The 25,391-nt window shown below is 47.5% G+C and overlaps 1 protein-coding gene across 1 annotated transcript; it reads left to right on the top strand.

The window, feature by feature from the left end:
• Positions 1–5,992: 5,992 nt before the first annotated feature.
• LOC121271586 (lysoplasmalogenase-like protein TMEM86A) lies at positions 5,993–11,763 on the top strand. Its single transcript, XM_041177619.1, has 3 exons — positions 5,993–6,043; positions 7,867–8,131; positions 11,336–11,763. The coding sequence occupies exons 1-3, from the start codon at positions 5,993–5,995 to the stop codon at positions 11,761–11,763; spliced, it is 744 nt and encodes a 247-aa protein (XP_041033553.1).
• Positions 11,764–25,391: the final 13,628 nt, after the last annotated feature.

Below are 25,391 nucleotides of genomic sequence, written 5' to 3'. Positions count from 1 at the left end.
TGTGGATGTGTGTTTGGGGGTGGGATTTGATTGAATTGGAGACAGCTGGTCTGGAGATTTTGAGTTGTGCGAAGGAAAGCTAGGTTTGAAATGTTAAATGCATAAACATGGCTGAAGTTTTAGAATGTGAGGTGTGAGGTACATTTGCATTTTCAGATAAATTGGATTAGTCTGAATTTCAAAGAGATGGTAAGATGTTACACCTAGCCATAAGAAGCTAAGCCAAACATTTACTTTTCTCAAAGGTTACTGATAATATGAGTACTATGAAAGATTTATATTGTGAGAAAAGTTGAGTTACAAAGACATATTGGAACAATGGAATTTACATTAAAAAGGGAGAAACATGTATAAAGGAGATGAGGTTATGTATAAGTGGAAGGTATTCTAAGATCTAACACAAGTGTGAAATGCCTCCAGCTTCTGTGCATCAAGTTCCCGTCTACAGGAACTGAAGCTAAGAAAACTTAGTTTGATATCCCTGTACAGGGTATTGTGTGCTTTGCCTGGGCCTGTTGAAACCTATTTGTTTTTACTGTTGCCTTAATGGGGGTGTTAATGGGAGTCAGATAAATTAGGGAATTTAGGAGTTATTATGGTAGTAATTTGTAGGCCTATGTATGTGCTTAAGATCTTTCCTTTTATTAATAAATATTTAATTTACAGAATCACAGAACCACAGAATCACACAGTGCAGAAGAGGCCCTTCGGCCCATCGAGTCTGCACCAACACGTGAGAAACACCTGACCTACCTACCTAATCCCATTTACCAGCACTTGGCCCATAGCCTTGAATGTTATGACTTGCCAAGTGCTCATCCAGGTACTTTTTCAAGGATGTGAGGCAACCCGCCTCCACCACCCTCCCAGGCAGCGCATTCCAGACTGCCACCACCCTCTGGGTAAAAATGTTTTTCCTCACATCCCCCCTAAACCTCCTGCCCCTCACCTTGAAATTATTTCCCCTCATGACTGACCCTTCAACTAAGGAGAACAGCTGCTCCCTATCCACCCTGTCCATGCCCCTCATAATCTTGTACACCTCGATCAGGTCACCCCTCAGTCTTCTCTGCTCCAATGAAAACAACCCAAGTCTATCCAACCTCTTCATAATTTAAATGTTTCATCCCAGGCAACATCCTGGTGAATCTCCTCTGCACCCCCTCCAGTGCAATCACATCCTTCCTATAATGTGGCAACCAGAACTGCACACAGTACTCCAGCTGTGGCCTCACCAAGGTTCTTTACAACTCCAACATGACCTCCCTACTTTTGTAATTTATGCCTCAATTGATAAAGGCAAGTGTCCTATATGCCTTTTTCACCACCCAACAAACATGCCCCTCTGCCTTCAGAGATCTATGAATACCCACGCCAAGGTCCCTTTGTTCCTTAGAACTTCCTAGTATCATACAGTTCATTGAAGACTTCCTTATGTTGGCCTTTATTGCAAAAGGAATGGAGTATAAAAATAGGGAAGTCTTGCTAAAACTATACAAGACACTAGTTAGACCACATTTAGAATATTGTGAACAGTTTTGGTTCCCCTTATCTAAGGAAAGACATGCTGACATTGTAGGCAGTTGAAAGAAGGTTCACTAGGTTGATCCCAGGTATGAAAGGATTTTCTTAAGAGGAGAGGTTGGGCCTGCACTCATTGGAGTTTAGAATAATGAGAGGCGACCTTATTGAAACATGCAAGAATCTTAGAATGCTTGAGAGGGTAGATGCTGAGAGGTTGTTTCCCCTTGTGGGAGAGTCTAGGACCAGAGGGCATAACCTCAGAGTAAGGGGTCACCTATTTAAAACAGAGGTGAGGAGGATGTAATTTAGTTTTGCAAATACCTCTAAGACTTGGTGAATTTATGACTACTGAATTCAAGACATGCATCTCAAAATAAAATACAAATTGCAAAACAGTTGTGGTAGCTGTTTCAAGTTTCCCTCTGGGATTTGAGCAAGTCAGCATTTATCATCCACTGTGCCATACCACCATGAAAAGCTTTTCTTTTCAATGAATTCTCCAATTCCCAGCCAATGCATCCCAGATCCTAACCACTCACTGAGTAAAAATGGTTTTCTCATGTCATCATTGCTTCTTTTGCCAATCACCTTAAACCTGTGCCCTCTGGTTCTCAATCCTTTTGTCAATGGGAACAGTTTCTCTCTGTCCACTCTGTCCAGTTGCCTCATGATTTTGAATACCTCTATCAAATCTCCTCTTAATCTTATCTTCCCCATGAACACCAGTCCCAGCTTCCCCAATCTATCGAGGTAACTGAAGTTTCTCATTCCTGGAACCAACCTTGTGAATCTCTTTCTGCACTCTCTCTAAAGCCTTCACATCCACCCTAAGCTACAGTGCCCAGAACTGGACACATTACTTCAGTTGAGGCTGGAACAAATGTTTTATAAAGGTTCATCATAATTTCCTTGCTTATGTACTCTGTGCCTCTATTTATCAAGTCCAGAATCCTGTATGCCCCATTAAGCACTTTCTCAACCTATCCTGCATACCTTCAATGATCTGTGCACATATATCCTCCAGATCCCTCTGTTCTTGCACCCCCTCTTGTCCCTTCTCCCAAGTTTCTCAATTAAAGAAGCCTTCAACACAAATCCTTTGACCTCCTGGTGAATTTGCTGAGCCAGATTCCTTACTCCATTTTCCCTGGTTAACAGGCATGTTGAGCACCAGTCTATCCCACTTATACCAAGGGTTGCCAACTCTGACTGGATGCATTCCTAGAGGTTTCATCAATGGATGCATTGCCCCAGCAATTGCCCACCACATTCATCCTCATAGCAACAGCCTTCCCTCAGCTAATTGGAAAACAAACAGGTTTTCCATGATTCTATTGGATGATTCTCAGCTGTCAAACAGATTTTTTTTCCTGCAACGCCTATATCTTTTTAACTAATAAAGGAAAGTGTTCAAAGAAAATGAAAGAAAAACTTTTTTTTTTTAAAAAGCCTCTATGATTTTTCTCCTGGGTGCCACCCGAAGCAGTATCCTGCAGATTGAAATTCAATTCCTGGAGACCCCAACGCAAATCGGGAAGGTTGGCAACTGCGATGCTGGAGCACCTGCTATGATCAGGCCCAACACCAGGGGTCCCCAAAGACCAGTTAACCAGTCAATAGCCGACATGCTCAATTGGAACTTGGGAAAATCTCAGCCCACAGGCCAACGAGGGGGGATGAGGATTGAGGACGAGAGGGAAAGAAATTAAGCAGAAGCAGGGACATCTGTAGATTTTTTTTTTAAAGAAAGTTTTCCAGGGTGTTTTTTCCAGTGCAGAAAGTGGATGCAATCTGGCCCAGTGAGTAGTGTTGCCAACTACAATTAAATGTATTCCTGGAGCTATCATCACATGATCTGCTCCCCCACTGCTGGCATTATTTGACCAACACACCCATCCTTGTGAAGTACGGCCTTCCTACGCCAATTGGAAAGCAAAGAGACTCATTACCCCTTTAGGATGATGCTTGACCGTCAGTCAAACAGCCTTTTTTCCCCCCCATTTTCTGTTTTTTGATATCTGGTAAAGAGAAAAGTTCAAAGAAAATGAGTGAGAGAAAAAAAAAGAAACAATCCTTTTCACAAAGTCCCGATGATTTTTCTCCAGGGTGACACACAGCCGCGTCCTGGAGATTGATCTTCAATTCCTGGAGACTCCAGGCCAATCCTGGAGGGTTGGCAACCTTACCAGTCAGGGTCATTATGGAGGCTGTAATTGTATTGAGGAATGTAGAACAGGAGGAGGCCATTCGGCCCCTCAGGCCTGTCATGCCATTCAGTAGATCAAGGCTAATCTGTATCCACCCGTTTTTGGCTCCATATCCTTTATCGTCCTTGGGCAAGTAAAAATTTATTGGTCTCAGATTTAAAATGGTGAATTTAGCCGACACCTACTGCTGTTTGTGGGAGAGAGCTCCACCTTCCTACCACCCTTTGTATGAAGAAGTGTTTCCCTAGCTTCCCTCCCGAATGGCCTGGCTCTGGTTTTAAGGTTATGTCTCCTTGTCCTAGACTTTCCCAACAGCTGGAAATGTTTCCTTTTATCTTCCCTATCAATCCCTTTCAAGAGTCCTAAAATCCTGACTTCAAATCAGCCCCTTATCCTTCTATATTCCAGGGGACACTGGGACTCGTTTGCGTAATCTCTCCTCACAAGCTAGCCCTTGGAGGCCATTCTGGTGGATCCATGCTCCACCAGGGATATCAGATCGCTGACAGCACGCATACTGTTATAAGAAATAGGAGCTGGAGTAGGCCTTCAGGCCTGCTCCATCATTCAATAAGACCATGGCTGATACTTCAACTCCACTTCCCCACCCCATTTCTCTTGATTCCCTCAGTGTCCGATCGTCAATCGAGCTCTTGATCTTGGATGTGCTCTCAATGATGGACCATCCCTGGGCAGAGAATTCCAAAAGATTCACACCCTCTGAGTGACGAAATGTCTCCTCGTTCTGGTCCTGAATGAGCGACCCCCTCATCCTGAGACTGTGACCCCCCAACCCACCACGTTCTCGACTCACCAGCCAGGGGGAGGCAGCCTCTCCGCGTCTATCCTGTCAGACCCTCCAAGCATTTAATACATTTCAATGCGATCGCTTCTCATTCTTCCAGCCTCTCAATCTCTTGTCATATGACAGCTCTCTCTTTCCAGGAACAAGTCCAGGGAACCTTTATTGCAGCCCGTGTGAGGTAGATAATGGAGGTGCTGTGTCAGAGTTTGTATAAACTGGCCTGGGCTCTGCATCCAACCCATTCTATGCCCAATGCTGAGCCTCAAAACTGACCCTCCGCAGCGCACTGATAAATTAATGAACTGAAATAGCTGCCCACAAACACAGAGCTGTCGCCTCATGGTTTAGTGAGTTGGTTCAGTGAGTAGCCATGCTGGAGTTTTAATACTCAGTCTGTGGCAAGGTCACCAATCCTCTGTGGGTGGGTCAATGGCTGGGGTTGCTACAAGAGGTCATGGTGGGCAGTGAAAGCCAGGGCTATTCCACTCTTGATCATTATCCCAGCGACTCTAGAAGGGAAGTGACTTGGGGCTCATACCATGGGCGAGAACAGGACTCGGGAGCGAGTACCATCCACCCATTGGAGGGGTTATATGTCAGCACTCACTGACAAACGGCCACTTACTAAGGAAAAAGTAATTAAGAAAGCTTTGCATTTCTACAACACCGCTCATGATCTTTGGACGTCCCAACACACTTTATATTGAAATGTAGTAACATAGGAAATGAGGCACCCAGTTTGTACACAGCAAGATCCCACAAACAGCAATAGCGACCAGCTTATCTATCTTAAGCATTGGTTGAGGATGACTTGGTCAGTCAGGACTGGGGGTGGGCGGGGGGGATGGACGGACTCCCGGCTTCTGTTCAAAATTGCGATCGTGGGATGTTTTATGTCTACCTGAGGGCAGACAGGGCTTCAGTTTAACACCTGATCCAAAATACGGCACCTCTGACAGTGTGGCACTCACTCAGGGACTCTAGTGGGAGTGTCAGCCTAGATTTTGGTGCTCGCATCTCTGGAATGGGATTTGAACCCCTGACCTGCTTACTCTGGAGTGCTGCCCACTGAGGGTTCAGGTGAGGTATTGGAAGGGCAGAAATAATCTCTTGTGAAACCACCATCCCCAAGGCAACAAGTCAAAATTGCCGAAAAAGGGATGTCCTAAAAGGAAAGCCGATAGTAGATACGATAATAATACGTAATAGACGGGACACTGTTGAATTTTGACCCCTGCTTGTCATTTAGTTGGTGGTTGCAGGTACATCCTGCTATTTACTGCACATGGCCAATATCTGAGATGCCTGAATTATCAGCAAGTGTGAGATAATGGAGGAGAAAGTCCGCAAACACACCAGATAAAGCAGTAACTCAGGAAACCTACGACAGACAACAGAGAGGGAGAGAGAGAGAGAGAGAGAGGGGGGAATAAAAAGGAGAAAGGAACAGAGGAAAATGGATATTATGGGTTATAATGAGAGGAGATGGAAGAAGGCGTCAGTGACGGTAAGCAGTGAACATGTACCAAAGCAGTGAGTGTCCACATGTGTGGCGCGGGTTTTTTTATTCAGTCATGGGATCCGGGTGTTATTGCCCATCCCTAATTGCCCTTGTTCAGAGGACATTTAAGAATGCTGTGGGTCTGGTGTCAAATGTAGGCCAGACCAGGTAAGGACAGCAGATTTCCTTCCCTAAAGGGCATTAGTGAACCAGATGGGTTTTCACAACAATTGACAATGGTTTTATGGTTATCATTAGACTTTTAATCCCAGATTTTAATTGGATTCAAATTTCACCATCTGCTGTGGTGGGATTTGAACCCAGGTCCCCAGATATTACTCTGGGTCGACTAGAATACTAGGCCAGCAACAATACCACTACCCCATTGCCTCCCAAATATATGTGTGTGTGTGTGTGTGTGTGCGCACGCATGTGTGTGTGTGTGTGCACACATGTGTGTGTGCACCCGTGTGTGTGTGCACGCGTGTGTGTGTGTGCACGCGTGTGTGTAGTCGGTTTAGCTGAAGAAGGTTTAGGTCAAGACAAGCTGATATCCAATTCTAACAGAGTGACAGATCTCCCTGTGCAAGGAGGCAACTGAAATGGACAACTCGTTGGCCAAGGGAGGGAAGGACATTGCACCACCCCTTCACCCTGTTCCGTGGCCCCATTGATACCCTTCCAATAAAACCCAGCTGTAATCAAATTTGGCAATGTTCACTCCAGGACTGCACTCGCAATGGCTTCCACTGAACTGTGTGTCACTTACCTCAGCAACCCTAAGGCCCAGATAAATCAAGGTCACTCAGTCTCTCTTGGCCATTCCTGGATGCACTCCAGCAGCACTTGCCTCTTTACACAGTCAGGCACAGGCAGGCAGGCAGTGTTCAGGCAGCTAGATAACTGCAGTCGCCTGTCTGAACTTTCACATAGCACTTTGCAGACATTTGATCTGCAGGGATCGAGTTTCCTGCTAACTGTAGGTGAATTGTGCTCTATGAAGATCCGAGGTTCAATCCCCAACACATACAGGAGGTCTCTAGACCGATGGTACCATGTCCCAGAGACGGGAACAAACAGCAGCCCCATATGTAAGTAAACTCTGAGTGACCTTTTTTTTTTAAGGGCAACATTTATTGAGCTTCCCTCGAGGAGGAGGTGGTAGTGAGCCACCTTCTTGAGCCACTGCAGTCCATCTGGTTTGACTGGTTTGACCTCTCAATGTAGCAATTTGGTACAACCGGGTGACATTCCAGAGAGCAGTTAAGAGGCAGCCACATGGCTGTGGGTCCGGAGTCACATGTAGGCCAGACCAGGTAAGGACGGCAGATTTCCTCCCCTAAAAGGCTTTAGTGAACCAGATGGGTTTTTACAACAAAAAATGATAGTTTCACGGAGACTAGTTTTACGATTCCAGATTTATTAATTAGTTGAATTTAAATTCCACCAGCTGCCGTGGTGGAATTTAAACCCATGTCCCCCCCCCCCCCCACCCAATGGAAATTTAGCCTGGGCCTCTAGATTACTAATTTGGTGAAGTTACCACCTACACCCCCATCTCCCTCATCCATCCGCCAACTCCAGTCTTGGTTGTGACACAGGCCCATCATTGGCTCCCAATTGACAAAGGGGCAGTCGGCTGAAGTGCTCGAAGCCCGACGGAGCTGGACAATAACTAGAGTCAGCGCCAAGAGCGGACGTGCAGTGGGGTCACGGAAAGAGGAAAATTGGAAGCAGAACAAACTGAGGTTCAGGTGCTACGACGACACAGAATTCAGGTTGTTACTTTGACTCAACGTTTGATGTTCTCCCCTCCTCTCATTTTACAGATAAAGAGCGTTGGTCCGAAGCTGATACCCTTCCTGAAAACCTCCTGCATTTACTTTGTGCTGTGGCTGCCCACCTCCAACCCGTCGTGGTTCAGTGCGTTGATTAAGTGTCTACCCGTACTTTGCCTGGCTTTCTTTGTGCTGGCACATGGCGTTGGTCTGCGGATGTTCCCATCGTACTCCAAGAAAATCCTTGTCGGCCTCCTCTTCTCTGCCCTTGGTGACGTTTTCCTCACTTGGGGCGACCAAGGATTCTTCATCCATGGTAAGTCTTCGACAGTTAAGGTCTCCCAGGCCAGTCCTTGTGTTGGGCAGGGAGTGCGTTTTGGGGGGGGTGGGGGGGGGGGGGGGGGGGGCGGGCGGCGCAGTGGTAGGGTTTGTAAAGTTATCTTTATATACACGGCCAATTCTCAGTGTTTAGCAGCCATGCACAGGGGACTATCCACCAGAAGGAACTCACTGAAAGTGAGGGGCAGGGGTCCAGGCTGATCCTTACCCTCCACAGTCCAGGGTTGTCCATCTTAGGCTGTCTTTACCTGGCACCTTGAAGGAAGCAAAATCGGACAAAAAGTTGACATTGAACCACATAAGGAGATATCAGCAGAGCTGACCAAAGCTTGGTCACGGAGAGAAGGCAACCACTTAAAGGAGGGATCGGGAGTGGCGGAGAGGTTTAGGGAGGGAATTCCAGGGCTGGGACCCAGGCAGCTGAAGACATGGTCACCAAGGGTGGAGCGATTGAAATCGGGGATACACAAGAGGCCAGAATTAGAGGAGTGCAGAGATCTCGGAGGGCTGCGGGGCTGGAGGGGGTTACAGGGACAGGGAGGAGTGAAGCCGTGGAGGGATTTGAAAACAAGGACGAGAGTTTTAAATTTGAGGTGATTATGTGTTGCTGGAAGGGCTGCTCTGCTTGTGAATTTTGATGTCCTTGAGTCTGTTCATTACAACTTCCAGCGAGCTCTGCTCTGAGACTTGCCTCACGATATCATTACCACACTCCCGCCCCCACCGCTATCTCAATGCACTTGGTTCTTTTTACCTCACTGCCACCTCTGCATTCAGACTTTGGACCACTGATTCAATCTGAGCCACCCTCTGGTTATCTCAGTATCCATGTCACAGTGAGAGGCGGAGTTTAAGGTGTGACACTGCTGGGTTCACAAAGAATCGGAAGTTCATTTTTCTGTTCGCTGGGCTTTGCACAGTGTGTCACATTTCTGCCATTTTTAAAGCAATCACATCGCAAGTCGGCAGGTCAAAGTCCTAGAGTTCACTTCAACAAATGCTGCAATGGCCAGATTAAAACTGTCATTTTGGGGGAATATTTTTCAGTATTTGTGAAAAATTTCATTTCTCAGCCAATTTTCAGTATCAGGGGAGCAAAGGACTGTGATCAAAATTTATTTTGCTGACGCTTACCTAGTCCCCCTGACCAACTCTGAACTCATTAAAGCTGGTAAATTTAGCTGGGGCATATCTCCCTCCTCTGTACGTGTGTTTGTGTGTGTGTGTGTGTGTGTGTGTGTGTGTGTGTGTGTGTGTGTGTGTGTGTGTGTGTGTACATTTCTGTTTGTGCAAGTGTGTACATTTCTGTGTGTGCATTTGCATGCATGTGTCTATGTGTGTGTGTGTGTGCGTGTGTATGTTTGTTTATGTGTGTGTGTGTGAGAGAGAGAGAGAGAGAGAGAGAGCAGGGAGATGTTAAACAGTTCAGGGAACACTATTTTGAGATCGAGTTAGTTACTGGCTGAAGAACTCTCTCCTGTACCAATGTAGCTGAAGGTGAATCTCACTCATCAGCACCACCTGATGGACACCAGCTATACCACACCCTGGCCACCTGCACTCCTGAGTTTAATCGCTCCACCATTGGTGACAGTGCATTCAGTTACCTGTTCAGGAGTTCCTTCCTTAAACCTTACAACCTCTCTCCCACTTTAAAACACTCCTTAGTATCCAACTCTTTGACCAAGCTTCTGCTCACCGGTCCTCTGTATGTGACTTGGTGACAAATTCGATCAGATTTGCATTCCTATGAAGCACCTTGGTTACACTAAAGGCGTTATATTAAAACAGGTTGTTGTTGTAGAAACCAGATGTTGATGGGACGTGACACTGTGCTGCTGTGGGGGGCATCAAGGCCTGCCCTCACCCATTAAAGTCAAAGTGTGAAGCCCCCCATGGGCAACTTGCCTGTTGGGATTTGCTGGCAGGATGCTGTGGCAAGTTTTAATTCCAAAACAAATCATGGCTGGTGGGTAGTACTCTTCACCTTGGAGTCAGCAGGCTGTGGGTTCAAGTCCCACTACAGAGACTTAAGCACAGGATCCAGGCTGACAGTCCCAGTGCAGGACTGAGGGAGTGCCGCATTGTCAGAGGTGTTGTCTTTCAAGTGTGATGTTACACTGAGTCTAAGGTGAACGTAAAAGCTCCCAGGCACTAGTTTGAAGAAGAGCAGGGGAGTTGTGCCTGGGTCAAAATATTTATCCCTCATTCCACATCACTAAAACAGATGCTCTGGTCATTACCACATTTACTTTTTGTGGGATCCTGCTGTGCACAAATTGGCTGCCACGTTTTCCAGGTTACATCAGTGGCTACACGTGGAGTGCGTTGAAAGGGGTGAGGCTGTGAAAAGGAAGTGCATTCCAATAGCAGGTGAGGGCAGCTTGTGATGCCCCCCAAAGTGGCACATGCTACCAAAATTTGCTATCTACAACAACAACTTGCACTTACACAGCACCCTAAGGGAGTCAATCACCCTGCGATGCTTCAGAATAATGCAAATCAGATGAAAGTTGATCCTGAGACACATAAGGAGATATTGGGCCAGGTGACCAAAAGCTTGGTCAAAGAGATGGCTTTTAAGGAGCATCTCAAAGGAGGACAGGGAGGCGGAGAGGTTTAGGGAGGGAATTCCAGAGCTTGGGGCCCAGGCAGCTGAAGGCACGGCCGCCAATGATGGAGCGATTAAAATTGGGGCAGTGGAAGAGATCTTAGAGGGCTTAACATGGGCAAGCAGTGCCACCGAGGTGTTGTCACTGGATTAGCATTCCAGGGACACAGGGTAATTCCCTGGGGACCAGGGTGTGAAGCCCACCACAGCAGATGGGTGAAATTTGAATCCAACAAAAATCTGGAATTGTTGTAAAAACCCATCTGGTTCACTAACGTCCTTTAGGAAAGGAAACCCGCTGTCCTTACTTGGTCTGGCCTACATGTGACCCAGAGCATTGTGGTTGACTCTTAAGTGAAGTAAAGAAGGGCAATTAGAGATGGGCAATAAATGCTTGCATCCCATCCCATGAATGAATTTAAGAAAAACATTTGGAGATTACAGAGATAGGGAGGTGTGTGATCATGGAGGGGATTTGAAAACAAGGTAAGGATTTTAAAATCAAGGGCGGGAGGCAATCCAGAATTATTATTTTTTTGACTCAGAGAGTTGCGTTTTTTGCTTTTCCAGGTATGGCGATGTTTGGGATCTCCCACATTCTGTACAGTTGGGCGTTTGGGTTACGACCACTGAGACTTTGGTTAGCTCTTTTGCTGATGGCACTCGGAGCAGCTTTCTACACTGCGGTCTACTCCTACCTGCAGGGGCCCATGGTCTATGCCTTGGCGGGCTACATCTTGGTGCTGGGGATGATGAGCTGGCGAGCAATGGCACGGGCAGCCTGTTCCCGCTACAGACGGTCCTGGGGCCGCGGCTGCACAACGGCGGGAGCTGTGGTCTTCATAGTCTCCGATTTCGTCCTGGCTGTTGACCGGTTCTGCTTCCCCCTGGCCCACGCCCGTGCCTTCATCATGTCGACCTACTACACAGCCCAGATGCTCATCACCCTGTCCATCATTGAGCAGAGTGACCAGGACAATTTCTGGAAGAGGAATTAAAAGCAGAAAACTGTTCAGCAGCTGTTCAAAGGGACTAAAAGCAGGCGTTTTCCACTCAGACATAATGTAACGTGAATGGTGCAAGTGAATAAGAGTGTTTAATATGAATTAAATCTGCGTATGCAAGCAGTCCTTATTTAACTTCAGGTCCTGGGTGTTGTCTGGGGAGACAGAGGTGTCATGGCAATGCTGCTGGACTAGTAATCCAGAGCCCCAAGTTAATACTCTAGGGATGTGGGTTCAAATCCCACCATGGCAGCTGGTAGAATTTAAATTCAATTAATAAAATCTGATTATCATAAAACTAATGTAGGAAAGTGTGAGGTCATGCACTTTGGTAGGAAAAATCAAAAGGCAGACTATTATTTAAATGGAGAGAGACTCCAAAAGAGTGCAGCGCAGAGGGATCTGGGTGTTCTTGTGCATGAAACACAAGAAAGTTAGCATGCAGGTGCAGCAAGTCATTAAGAAGTCAAATGGAATTTTGGCCTGTATTGCTAGAGGGTTGGAGTTTAACAATAGGGAAGTTTTGTTACAACTGTACAGGGTGTTGGTGAGGCCACACCTGGAGTACTGGGTACAGTTTTGGTCCCCGTATTTAAGAAAGAATATGCTGGCATTGGAGGCAGTTCAAAAGAGATTCACTAGGCTGATTCCTGGGATGAAGGGGTTGACCTATCAAGAACAGCTAAACAGGTTAGGCCTTTATTCATTAGAGTTTAGAAGAATGAGGGGTGATCTATTGAAACGGACAAGATTCTGAGGGGGCTTGACAGGGTAGATGTTGAGAAGATGTTTCCACTAGTGGGGGAATCTCGAACTCGGGGACATAGTTACAGAATAAGGGGACACTCATGTAAAACTGAGATGCGAAGGAATTTCTTCTCTCAGAGGGTAGTGAATGTCTGGAATTCTCTACCCCAGAGAGTTGTGGAGGCTAGATCACTGAAAGTATTTAAAGAGGAGGTAGATAGATCTTTGAAATATCGGGGAGTTGAGGGCTATGAGGAGCTGGCATGAAAGAGGAGTTGAGGCCTGGGGCAGGTCAGTCATGATCTTGTTAAATAGCAGGGCAGGCTTGAGGGGCCAAATGGCCTACTGCTGCTCCTATTTCTTATGTTCTTATCATTGATTGTTGCAAAAACCCATCTGGTTCACTAATGTCCTTTAGGAAAGGAAATCTGCCCTCCTTACCTGGTCTGGCCTACATGTGACTCCAGACCCACAGCCTCTTAAATGCCCTCTGAAATGGCCTAGACAGCCACTCAGTTCAAAGGTAATTAGGGATGGGCAGCAAATGCTGACCTTTTCAGTGATGCCCACATCCCATGAAAGAATTAAAGGGGAAAAAAAACTGTACCCTGGTGTTGCTAACTCTCACTGCTCGAGGGACCAGAGACTCGAGACTGCGGCTCTGGTTTGACCAGTGAGACCCGGCTGAATTCGGCCGAGCCAGCGCAAGAGATCATGGAGTTTCTAACGCCCGAGTTTCCGTGATCCTCGGTGCGGGGACCGAGAAAACGAGTGATGCCGGAATGTGACTCTGCCATTCAAACTGACCCAGCCCAAAACTGACCCACCCTCAACTCCCACTCCCTCCCTCCTACCCCCCTACCCCCTACCTCTGAAACAGTACCTCACCCCCAGATCGAATTAATGATCACAGCTCGTGTCTGTCGATTTTGCCCATGTGGAGTCTTCGGCAAATGAATGGGCTGGCACGCTAAAAAAGTTTTACGAATTTAGGAATACTTAATATGTTTAATAACCGTACACCAGTGAAACTCGTCAGTGGTTCAGTGCAGCTTTTTATAATCCTTTCTCAGTGATTAGAAATCAGGTTTCTCATTAATTAAAACGCTTATTAAAATTGACAGCTTTTTTTTTTGTGTGTGACAAGCCCCATTCTGGGTGCATTAATAACCCTGCACCAGGTCACCTCTCGAAAGGGTCAGAAAAGCTGAACGTTGTCCCTGGCCCACGAGAGGGTTTATATCTACGACTCTGCAAATGAGTCCTAGGTGGAAACTCGAACTGTGTCACTCAAAAGGGAAAACCCGAGCCACTTCAAGCAGGCCTTTGCACTCAGAAGCTCTGCTCCCGCCCAGAGGACAACCACGCGGTCAGGGGAGGGATTAGAAGCCAGAAACTGCTGGGAGGGAGAAATCATTTCCGTTTTGACAGCAGGTTTCGCAACTTCAGGACCTCCCAAAGCACTTTATGGGGTTTTTGAAGTCTGGTCACCGTTGTAATGTAGGAAACTAGGCAGATATTTGTTGCACAGCAAGATCCCACGCATGGCAACGACCAGATCACCAGTTTGCCTGATGTTAGTTCAGGGATAAACATTGGCCAGAGACCAGGGTTCCCTTTGTAGAGTTGGCCATGGGATCTTTTACATCCACCTGAAAGGGCAGATATAGCCTTGGTTTGACATCTCGAAGGTGCAGCGCAACCTCAGTACTGACCCTCCGACAGTGTAGCACTCCCTCAGTACTGACCCTCCAACAGTGCAGCACTGCCTCAGTACTGAACCTCTGACAGTGCAGCTCTCTCCTAGCACTGACCATCCGACAGTGCAGTGCTCCCTCAGTACTGACCCTCCAACAGTGCAGCACTGCCTCAGAACTGAACCTCTGACAGTGCAGCTCTCTCCTAGCACTGACCATCCGACAGTGCAGCGCTCCCTCAGTACTGACCCTCTGACAGTGCAGCACTCCCTCAGTACTGACCCTCTGACAGTTCAGCACTCCCTCAGTACTGACCCTCTGACAGTGCAGCACTCCCTCAGTACTGACCCTCCGACAGTGCGGCACTCCCTCAGTACTGACCCTCCGACAGTGCGGCACTCCCTCAGTACTGACCCTCCGACAGCGCAGCACTCCCTCAGTACTGACCCTCCGACAGTGCAGCGCTCCCTCAGTACTGACCCTATGCCAGTGCTCAACATTGACTCCAGACCGCATCAAGTCTCATGCCATCAGGTCAAATACGGGCAAGGAAACCACCAGCTGGTTACCACCTACTGCAACCCCCCCCTCCCCACGCCCCCCCGCCACCCCAGCTGATGAATCAGTGATCCTCCATGTTTGACACCATTTGGAAGAAGTACTCAGGGTGGCAAGGGCACAGGAATGCACACTGGGTGGGGGACTTCATTGTCCATCACCAAGAGTGGCTCGGTAGCATCACTACTGACCGAGCTGGCCGAGTCCTAAAGGACATAGCTGCTAGACTGGGTTTACGGCAGGTGGTGAGGGAACCAACAAGAGAGAGAAACATATTTCACCTCGTCCTCACCAATCTAATGCAACTGTCTATGACAGCACTGGTAGGAGTGACCACCACACAGTCCCTGTGGAGACAAAGTCCTGTCTTCACACTGAGGATACCCTCCATCGTGTTGTGTGGCACTACCACCGTGCTAAATGGGATAGATTTCAAACAGATCTAGCAACTCAAGACTGGCCATCCATGAGGCGCTGTGGGCCATCAGCAGCAGCAGAATTGTACTCAAACACAATCTGTAACCTCATGGCCCGGCCTATCCCCCACTCTAACATTACCATCAAGCCAGGAGATCAAGCTTGGTTCAATGAAGAGAGCAGGAGGGCAGAAGCAGTACCAGGGATACTTAAAATTGAAGTGCCAACCTGGTGAAGCTACAACACAGACTATTTAAATGCCACACAGTGGAAGCAGCGTTTGATAGATCAGTGTTTCCCAAACCTTTCCGGACAGGGAACCCTCTTGACCTCCCTAGAGTATTGACAGAACCCATAAGAAATATTATGGTTTTGTGCAAATATACAAACATACAAAAACAAATTTATATAAGTTGTTTCTATTTCTTATATACATACATTTATTATCATTAAAAAGTTCTCTTCTTCATCAAAGCACTTAAGCCTTACCTTCTTTTGTCATTTTTAACGGGAGGAGTGATGCTGCTTATTTTGGTTTCAAATTTATTTAATATTAGGGGTGATGCTGGAGAGATGGATTCTCATATCAGACACAGACACACTCATACACTCTCTCGCGCACATACACTCTCCCCTCTCTCCCTCACTCACATCTCCTCTCTCTCTCACACACACACACTCTCCCCTCCTCACTCCCTCTCACACGCACACACTCTCTGCTCCTCTCTCCCTCTCACACACACACACTCTCCCCTCCTCACTCCCTCTCACACACACACACTCTCCCCTCCTCACTCCCTCTCACACGCATACACTCTCTGCTCCTCTCTCTTGCTCACACATTCTAGCCTCTCTCTCACACACGCACATTGTCTCCTCTCTCCCAAACCCATACACTCTCACCGCTCTCCTCCTTGTCCCACTCCCACTCTCGTTTCCACTCCAGGGCCCGCTCTACCTCTCACTCTAAGGTCTGCTCTCTCCTTCACTCCATGGCCGGCTCTCCCTTGTTCCACAGCGTGCTCTACCTCTCACTCTCGGGTATGCTCTCTTCCTCACTCTGTGGTCCACTCTCTCCCTCGCTTTTGACCTGGAACTTACATTGAAAACTTACTTTCCTGCTGTTACCAGCTCATCCAATCACACGCTGGTTTCTCACTGCATTGGCTGCTGACTAATGCAGGGAGAAACCAGCCTCTGATTGGAGAAGCAGCTTTATAGCATTTTTCAAATGTACAAAGTTGAAAGGGTTGAACGCCATGAGTTGCACAAGCCAGACCTACCCCGGAACCCTTGACAGATCACACGGAACCCCAAGGTTCTGCGGAACACAGTTTGGGAAACCCTGCAATAAACAGAGCTCAGCAATCACACAACCCACCAATCAGATCTAAGCTCTGCAGTCCTGCCACATCCAGTCGTGAATGGTGGTGGACAATTAAACAACTCACTGGAGGAGGAGGCTCCACAAATATCCCCATCCTTAATGATGGGGGAGCCCAGCACATCAATGCAAATGATAAAGCTGAAGCATTTGCTACAATCTTCAGCCAGAAGTGTCGAGTAGATGATCCAGCTTGGCCTCCTCTGGAGGTCCCCAGCATCACAGATGCCAGTCTTCAGCCAATTCGATTCACTCCACATGATATCAAGAGATGGCTGAAGGCACTGGATACTGCAAAGGCTCTGGGCCCTGACAATATTCCAGCAATAGTACTGAAGACTTGTGCTCCAGAACTTGCTGCACTCGTAGCCAAGCTGTTCCAGTACAGCTACAACATTGGCATCTACCCGGCTATGTGGAAAATTACCCAGGTATGTCCTGTACGCAAAAAGCAGGACAAATCCACTATGGCCAATTACCGCCCCATCAGCCTACTCTCGATCATCAGTAAAACGATGGAAGGGGCCATCAACAGTGCTATCAAGCAACACTTGCTTAGCAATAACCTGCTCAATGACGCACAGTTTGGGCTCCTGACCTCATTACAGCCTTGGTTCAAACATGGACAAAAGAGCTGAACTCCTGGGGTGAGGTGAGAGTGACTGCCCCTGACATCAAGGCAGCATTTGACCGAGTGTGGCATCAAAGAGCCCTCGCAAAACTGGAGTCAATGGGAATCGGAGGAAACTCTCCACTGGTTGGAGTCATACCACAAAGGAACAAAGACAGAAAATGCTGGAAAAACTCAGCAGGTCTAACAGCATCTGTGGTGAAAAACAGAGTTAATGATTCAAGTCCGTATGACTCTCCTTCAGAGCTGGAGAAGAGCCAAACATACTCGAAACATTAACTCTGTTTTTCTCTCCACAGATGCTGTCAGTCCTGCTGAGTTTTTCCAGCATTTTCTGTTTAGTTTCAGATTTCCAGCATCTGTAGCATTTTGCTTTTATCCTAGTTCAAAGGAAGATGGTTGTGGTTTTTGGAGGTCAATCATCTCAGTTCCAAGACATCACTTCAGGAGTTCCTCAGGGTAGTATCCTTGGCCTAACAATCTTCAACTGCTTCATCAATGACCTTCCTTCCATCATAAAGTCAGAAGTGGGGATGTTCTCTGATGATTGCACAATGTTCAGCACCATTCATGACTCCTCAGATACTGAAGCAGTCCATGTCCAAATGCAGCAAGACCTGGACAATATCCAGGCTTGGACTGACAAGTGGCAAGTAACATGTACGCCACACAAGTGTCAGGCAATTACCATCTCCAACAAGAGAGAATCTAACCATTGCTTCTTGACATTCAATGGCATTACCTTCACTGAATCCCCCACTATCAACATCCTGGGGGTTACCATTGACCAGAAACTGAACTGGACTAGCCATAAAAATACTGTGGCTACAAGAGCAGGTCAGAAACCAGGGATCCTGTGATGAGTAACTCACCTCCTGACTCCCCAAAGCCTGTCCACCATCTACAAGGCACAAGTCAGGAGTGTGATGGAATATTCCCCACTTGCCTGGATGAGTGCAGCTCCCACAACACTGAAGAAGCTCGACACCATCCAGGACAAAGCAGCCCACTTGATTGGCACCACATCCACAAACATTCATTCCCTCCACCACCAACGCACAGCAGCAGCAGTGTGCACCATCTACAAGATGCACTGCAGAAACTCACCAAGGCTCCCTAGACATCATCTTCCAAACCAAGACCACTCCCATCTAGAAGGACAAGGGCAGCAGGTACATGGGAACACCACTCACCATCCTGACTTGGAAATATATTGCTGTTCCTTCACTGTCGCTGAGTCAAAATCCTGGAACTCCCTCCCTAACAGCACAGTGAGTGTACCTACACCACATGGACTGCAGCGGTTCAAGAAGGCAGCTCACCACCACCTTCTCAAGGGCAACTAGGGATGGGCAATAAATGCTGGCCCAGCCAGCGATGCCCCCATCCAGTGAATAAAACAAAGTGCTGACCCTCTGACAGTGCAGCATTCCCTCAGTACTGACCCTCTGACAGTGCAGCTCTCCCTCAGTACTTCCCACTGACAGTGCAACACTCACTCAGTACGGACCCTCCAACAATGCAGCATACCTTCAGTACTGACCCTCTGACAGTGCAGCACTCCCTCGGTGCTGACTCACTGACAGTACAGCACTCCCTCAGTACTGACACTCCAACAATGCAGCACTCCCTCAGTATTGGCACTCCGACAGTGCAGGGTTCCCACAATACTGACACTCCAACAGGCAGTAGCCTCAGTACTCACCCTCCAACAGTGCAGCGTTTCCTCAGTACTGAACCTCCGACAGTGTATCACTCCCTCAGTACTGACCTTCCAACAGTGCAGCACTCCCTAAGTATTGAGCCTCTGACAGTGCAGCACTCCCTAAATATTGAGCCTCTGACAGTGCGGCACTCCCTCAGTACTGACCCTCTGACAGTGCAATGCTCCTTCAGTACTGACCCTCCAACAGTGCTGCACTCACTCGGCACTGACCCTCTGACAGTCCAATGCTCCTTCAATACGTATCCTCCGACAGTGCAGAACTCCCTCAGTACTGACCCTCTGACAGTGCAGCGCTCCCTCAGTACTGACCCTCTGACAGTGCAGCACTCCCTCAGTAATGTACTGAGAGTGTCCGCCTGGATTTGCTGCTCAAATCTCTGTACTGTGACTTGGCCCCACAACCTTGTTAGAGTGCTACCCATTGAGCCATTCTAATACACACTTTTTCTATTCCTCTCTAAGTGTCCTTCTCTTCTTTTTTCACTTTTCTTATATCCCGCCCACTTACATTTTCTTTCCCTGTCTCTCCTCTGACTTTCTTGACAAATTCCCCCCTTCTCGCCTTCTTCTGTTCCTGATGTTTTGGATTGAATTTATCTTCCAGCAGAGGGCAGTGTCTATGTGATTCCAGTTGTATTAACTCCTTGAGGACTGCAGAACTCTTAGCCTTGCCCACTATTCCAGTCTCAGAGTTGAGGGACGATCTACCCAGTGAGACTGGATGACTCTGTACCCCCAACCCCTTTGGAAGTGCACCCCAGTAATAGTCAGTGTCTTCAAAGGAAGAGTGGGAACCATGGGGGTGAATTCAATTATTTTGCTGTTCCATACATAACATTACCTCAAGTTTACCGCACAGAAGCAGGCATTCAGCCCAACTGGTTCATGTTGTTTATGCTCCACCTGAGAGTCCACCCCACTTCATCTCACTTAATCAGCATATCCTTCTATTCCTTTCTCCCTCGTGTGTTTATCCAGCTTCCCCTTAGATGTATCTGCATTACTTAACTCAACCATTCCCTGTGATAGCGAGTTCCACATTCTCCCACTCTCTGGGTACAGAGGTTTCTCCTGAATTTCCCTATTGGATCTTTTAGTGGCTGTATTGTATTTCTAGCCTATAGTTCTGCGCTCCCCCGACAGTCATAAACATTTTCTCCACATCTACCCTATCGAAACCCATTCATAATTTCAAAGCTCTCTCATGGGTCAGCCTCAAGCCTTCACTTCTCTGGACAATGAAGCCCTCATCTGTTCAGTCCTCACAATCTCTAAGCTGCAGGGTTATCCTGGTAAGTCTGTTTTTTTACCCCATCTTCTCCTGTGCCTACCTATCCTGTCTGTCATGTGGGATGGCGCACAATGCTCCAAGTGTGGTGCGCAACAACAACTTGCATTTGTATAGCACCTTTAACCAAGTGAAAGGTCCTAAGGTGCTTCACAGCAGCATCATCAGATACAAACTGAGACCAGGGCAAAGATGGAAATATTTAAAAAGGGCCAACAGATTTGGTCAGGGGTGAATTTGAAGGAAAATCTTATAGAGGCAGGAGGTGAGACAGAGAGAGAGGTCGATTCCTGGACTGAAAGGTAAGTTTGCTTTTCCTTCTGTTCCTATTTCGGAGGATGGTCCCACCTCAGGAGGGAGCAGCTATTCTGCAGCCACATCCTACCTGTCACCAGAGAACAGGGTGAAAAAAAAACACTCCTTAGTTCTGGAAAGAGATTGGCTTTGTCCCATCTGACTGACATCTGCACCTTTTCTACCTGTTCCTGAGTCTATAAAAGACTGCAGGCAGCTCCCGACAACATCAGAAGCAGAAAAGGCAGAACACAGCAAGGGACCAAAGCTTTTAAACAGCATCGTTGCTCAGAGAGGTAAGGGTTAGCTCCTCAATTTCATCTCAACTTGTTTCCCTAATTATTGCTTGTTTTTATTTTAAACAGATAGGGAGAGAATGTTTTCATTATTACAGAGTCACTCCACTCCTCCCAGGCATGCTACAGGGTGCTGTGATCGCAATAGAGAGTTCTATCTGATTTCACTCTCCCACTCCCCAGTTTTAAACTTTCCTCTTTTTCTCTGGAGGTGTGGACTTTCACAGGCTCCGCTCACTGCATGTCTGAGAAAGGACCCCAGGAAATCACACCCGCAGTAAACTCACACCGGGGGCTGGGGGGGTGCTGGGGGGGCGGTTTGTTATCTTCCACCTGGGTAAACACTTAGGAATTGGGAATGGGAACGTTGACTGATTCTTTTTACCCCTTCTCCAGTTCAGGGTTTGTAGAGCTAGTCCTGGGGTTGGGGTGTGAGAGTGGGAGTTTTATACTAAGTGGCTATTATACTGAGAGTTGGCTGCGTAACAGAGGGAGTGTTATAACTGAAAGTCTTATACTGAGGATGGTGTTTCCATTCTGGTTGGTACTTTGCCCAGTGAGGAACTGGGCAGTGATGCCCTCTCACCCTGCCATGTGTTATTTTCAGGTTGCCATGGTTTTTCTGACCTTTCCTCTCTCTGTGGCCCTGGTTTGTACATTGGCACTGACGACTGATTCAGACATTTCTTCTTTGAGGTGGGTGATCCAGTGTTCCCTGGTGGGGTGGATCTTGATTCAGTTCTGGATCCAGATCAGGATCAGGACTGGTGGGGGATCTCAGTGGGGGGAAAGGAGCTGGGCGGGGGCTGGTGTGGGGAGCAGGGAACTTGGGAATCTCGTTTGTTTGCAGATTTTTCTGTTATGGGACTGATTCTCACTGCAGTGCAATTCCAGGACTTAAATTGCCTAGATAATGAAGCTTTTTGTCCATAAAGTGTATCCCAACTGAGGCTAGTGAGAAGCACTTTCCAGAAACAGTATCCAGGGAACTCGAGTGGAACTTTCTCTCTCAGTCACCAACACAGCGCAGTCTGAGATCCACTAACAGCACAGATCCGAAATTGGACTTGGGATCTTCCTGTGCACCGTTGCACACCAAGTGGCTTCTCGGGAGGGTAATGGGGTGTATATATATTTTTAAAATCTTTCTACTTCCTCGTTTAACCTGGGACCATGTAGAAAGAAGGATAAAGAAAGACTTGCATTTATATAGCGCATCTCACAACCTCAGGATGTCCCAAAAGCACTTTTACAGCCAATGAGATGCTCATTGAAGTGTAGTCACTGTTACAATATAGGTAACATAGCACCCAATTTGAGCACAGCAAGATCCCACAAGCAGCAAAGTGACAATGATCGGATAATCCATTTTAGTGATGTTGGTCAAAGGATGAATGTTGGCCAGGACGCCGGGGAGAACTCTCCTGTTCCTCTTCCAAATAGTGGTCATGGGATCTTTTGCATCCACCTCAGAGGGAAGAGTGGGGGACTCGGTTTAATGGCTCATCCAAAAGACAGCACACATGACAGTGCAGCACTCCCTCAGTACAGGGAGAGTCAACCTGGATTTTGTGCTCAAGTCTCTGGAGTGGGACTTGAACCCACTGACCTGCAGGTTCAGAAATGAGCGTGGAGTGTGAGTTGAGGTGCGTGCGCTATTCTGACTGAGTGCCTTACCTTGTGCCTGCTTCAGCCGCTGACCCCTGGGATTTTGTTCTGTTTCAGATCTCCAGCAAGCCAACACTTTGGAAAGATTCATGTTCATGGACATTATTCAACAGGATCAAGTGGGCAACTCCAGCTGCTCAATCCCACAACATCCTACATGCAGGAACACCATAACCAGAGAACGAGAAGGTGTTCCCCCATTTGTCTGTCAGTCCCTCTATCCAACTCTCAGTTTCCCTGTATCTCTACCACCCTGTGTGCCCTTTGACTCTCTCCTTTTCTGCCTCTCTACATTTCTGGCTATCTGTCTGTGTGTGTTTCTGGCCCTATCTGACTGTCTGACCCTGTCTGTCTCCCTGCCTGTGTTGCTGTCTGGCCCTGTCGTTCTGTCTGTCTGTCTCTCAGTCTGTCTGGATCTCCATCGTCCGTCCCTCTATCTCCCCAGTTTGCCAGCTTTGTAACCTGTCTGTTCTCTCTATGCCTCCCTCTCTCCCTCGCTGCCCTGATTGCCTGACTGTCTTGCCAGCGATTTTAACCCATTCTTTCCCGCTCTTTTTGGGCAGGCTGCTCCTGCTCCGCAAGCAGAAGCGTTCCTGCAACACGGCCACATGTGTGACGCATCGCCTGGCCAACTTTCTGAGCCGCGCTGGAGCACTGAGCAGCAACTTCATTCCCACTGACGTCGGGGCGAAGACATTCGGGAGAAAACGCCGAGAGGTTCATGTGTAGGAAACTCCATTAACTCGCACAGGTAGGGCGTAGGAACAGAGGAAACACGAGCAGGAGTAGGCCATTCAGCCCCTTGAACCTGCCCCACCATTCAACTAGATCATGACCAATCTCCTATCTCAACACCACCTTCCCTCACTATCCCCTTATCCCTTGATGTCTTTTGCAAAACAAAAACTCAATGGAGTTTAGAAGGATGAGGGGGGATCTGATTGAAACTTACAGAATACTGAAAGGCCTGGATAGAGTGGATTGGGGAAGATGTTTCCATTAGTAGGAGAGACTAAGACCCGAGAGCACAGCCTCAGAGTAAAGGGAAGACCTTTTAGAACAGAGATGAGGAGAAACTTCTTTAGCCAGAGAGTGGTGAATCTATGGAATTCATTGCCAAAGAAGGCTGTGGAGGCCAGGTCATTGAGTGTATTTAAGATCGAGATAGATAGGTTCTTGATTGATAAGGGGATCAAAGGTTATGGGGAGAAGGCAGGAGAATGGGGTTGAGAATCTTATCAGCCGTGATTGAATGGCGGAGCAGACTCGATGGGCCGAATGGCCTAATTTCTGCTCCTATGTCTTATGGTCTTATGTCTTTAATACCCAGAAATCTATCAATCTCTGCCTTGAATATACTCAATGACTGATCCTCCACAGCCTTCTGGGGTAGAGAATTCCAAAGGTTCGCCTTCCTCTTAGACAGGGAGGGGGTAGGACTACAGCCACTGGTACCTCACTCAAGCCTCCATTCTTCCTGTGTGAGGTTAGACAGTGAATGTCGGCAGTTAATCCAGTCATGGTTTGCACCATGTATGAAGCTCTGACAGAAGGTGGGGAGCACACCCCACATTGCCCTCATCCTGATGGCCACCTTCATGTGCAGCTGCATCAAGCTGTACCATGGCTCTTGATAAGCAAACATGAAGTGGCACTAGGTGCTGAGGTACGACCTCTTCCCCAGTATTGCGAGCGTTGAGTCTGACCCTGACTCTCCAAGCAGCTGGACCTCGCGGAAAAGTTGGTGCAGACAAACACCTTTGATCACAAGTCCATCAGGCAGTGGTTGGCACATAATGTCCTGGAGGCCCTGCGGGAAACAGTGACCGTGGATTCCGCCAGTTGGCTCCCTGCGCAGACTGTCAAAGTCATTTGGCAGAATGCCTCATCGCCAGACTCTCAAACAAGCACCAAGACATAGCTTGGTTAGTGGTGAGAAAGGCCCTCCCCGTCAGATCTTTCAAGCATGCCCCAAGTCTCTGCACCACCTTGAAGTGTCTGCGATGGGGAAGAGACCTTCACACACCTCCTTCTGGAACGTGCCATTACAAAGAAGGTCTGGAGAGAGCTGCAGTGGTTTTTGTCGAGGTTGATCCCGAGCAGTTCTGTGACACAGGACTCTGTGCTCTACGGGCTGTTCCCAGGGACACACACCAAGACAAACATCAACTGCAGCTGGAGGATCATCAACTCAGTGAAAGACGCTCTTTGATCTGCCTGAAACTTGGGCAAAGAGTTGTCCCCGACCGAGTGTTACAGACTGGCACATTCCAAGGTCCAGGATTACGTGCTGAGGGACGCAGTAAAGCTTGGGGCAGCCGCCGCAAAGACACAATGGGAAAAGGTCACTACCTAAGACCTTTCAGCCATAGTGTACCGAGGGGTTGGTAACATTGTAGAGCCCCTTGGGTTGTATGCTTGTCATTGAATGTACACAGTAAATGTAATTGTATTGAGGCACCTCAGAGGTGCAACATGCTACATGGAGAAAAGTTAAGTATCACTTTCCGTAATGATCAATATGAAATGGTTTGGAATGAACTTTTAGGCATTTTATGAATGAAGTATATTTTTGGGGATAAAAATGAATGTTTTTGTTTTTTTATTAAAGACCCAGGGAACATCTGGATTATAATATCTGGACTGTAAGGGCTAGATTGTAACATCTGGATTTTAATATCTAGATTGTAACATTTGGGTCATCACATCTGGGTTAACACATGTGGACTGAAAATTGATAACACATTAATAGTCTCGTATATGGAATGTATTTCCTATAATGTCATGCAGCCTTCCTGTAACACATTCATTGTCACAGTTTATGGGTGACATCAGCCTTGTTATAAAACCGTGATCCCTTTGATGAACAACACCACAGGAGGTCTACCAGCCTATAATAATCAGCAAAAACAACTT

Source organism: Carcharodon carcharias, chromosome 31, assembly GCF_017639515.1.
Source record: "Carcharodon carcharias isolate sCarCar2 chromosome 31, sCarCar2.pri, whole genome shotgun sequence".
In the NCBI taxonomy this organism is placed as follows: domain Eukaryota; kingdom Metazoa; phylum Chordata; class Chondrichthyes; order Lamniformes; family Lamnidae; genus Carcharodon; species Carcharodon carcharias.
This window is presented reverse-complemented; position numbering and strand designations above follow the sequence as displayed.

Coding starts and splice junctions, on each gene's coding strand:
- LOC121271586 (XM_041177619.1), top strand. CDS start 5,993: ATGGATATTATGGGTTATAATGAGAGGAGATGGAAGAAGGCGTCAGTG. Junction 6,044..7,866: donor GGAAGAAGGCGTCAGTGACG/GTAAGCAGTGAA, acceptor CTCATTTTACAG/ATAAAGAGCGTTGGTCCGAA. Junction 8,132..11,335: donor CCAAGGATTCTTCATCCATG/GTAAGTCTTCGA, acceptor TTGCTTTTCCAG/GTATGGCGATGTTTGGGATC.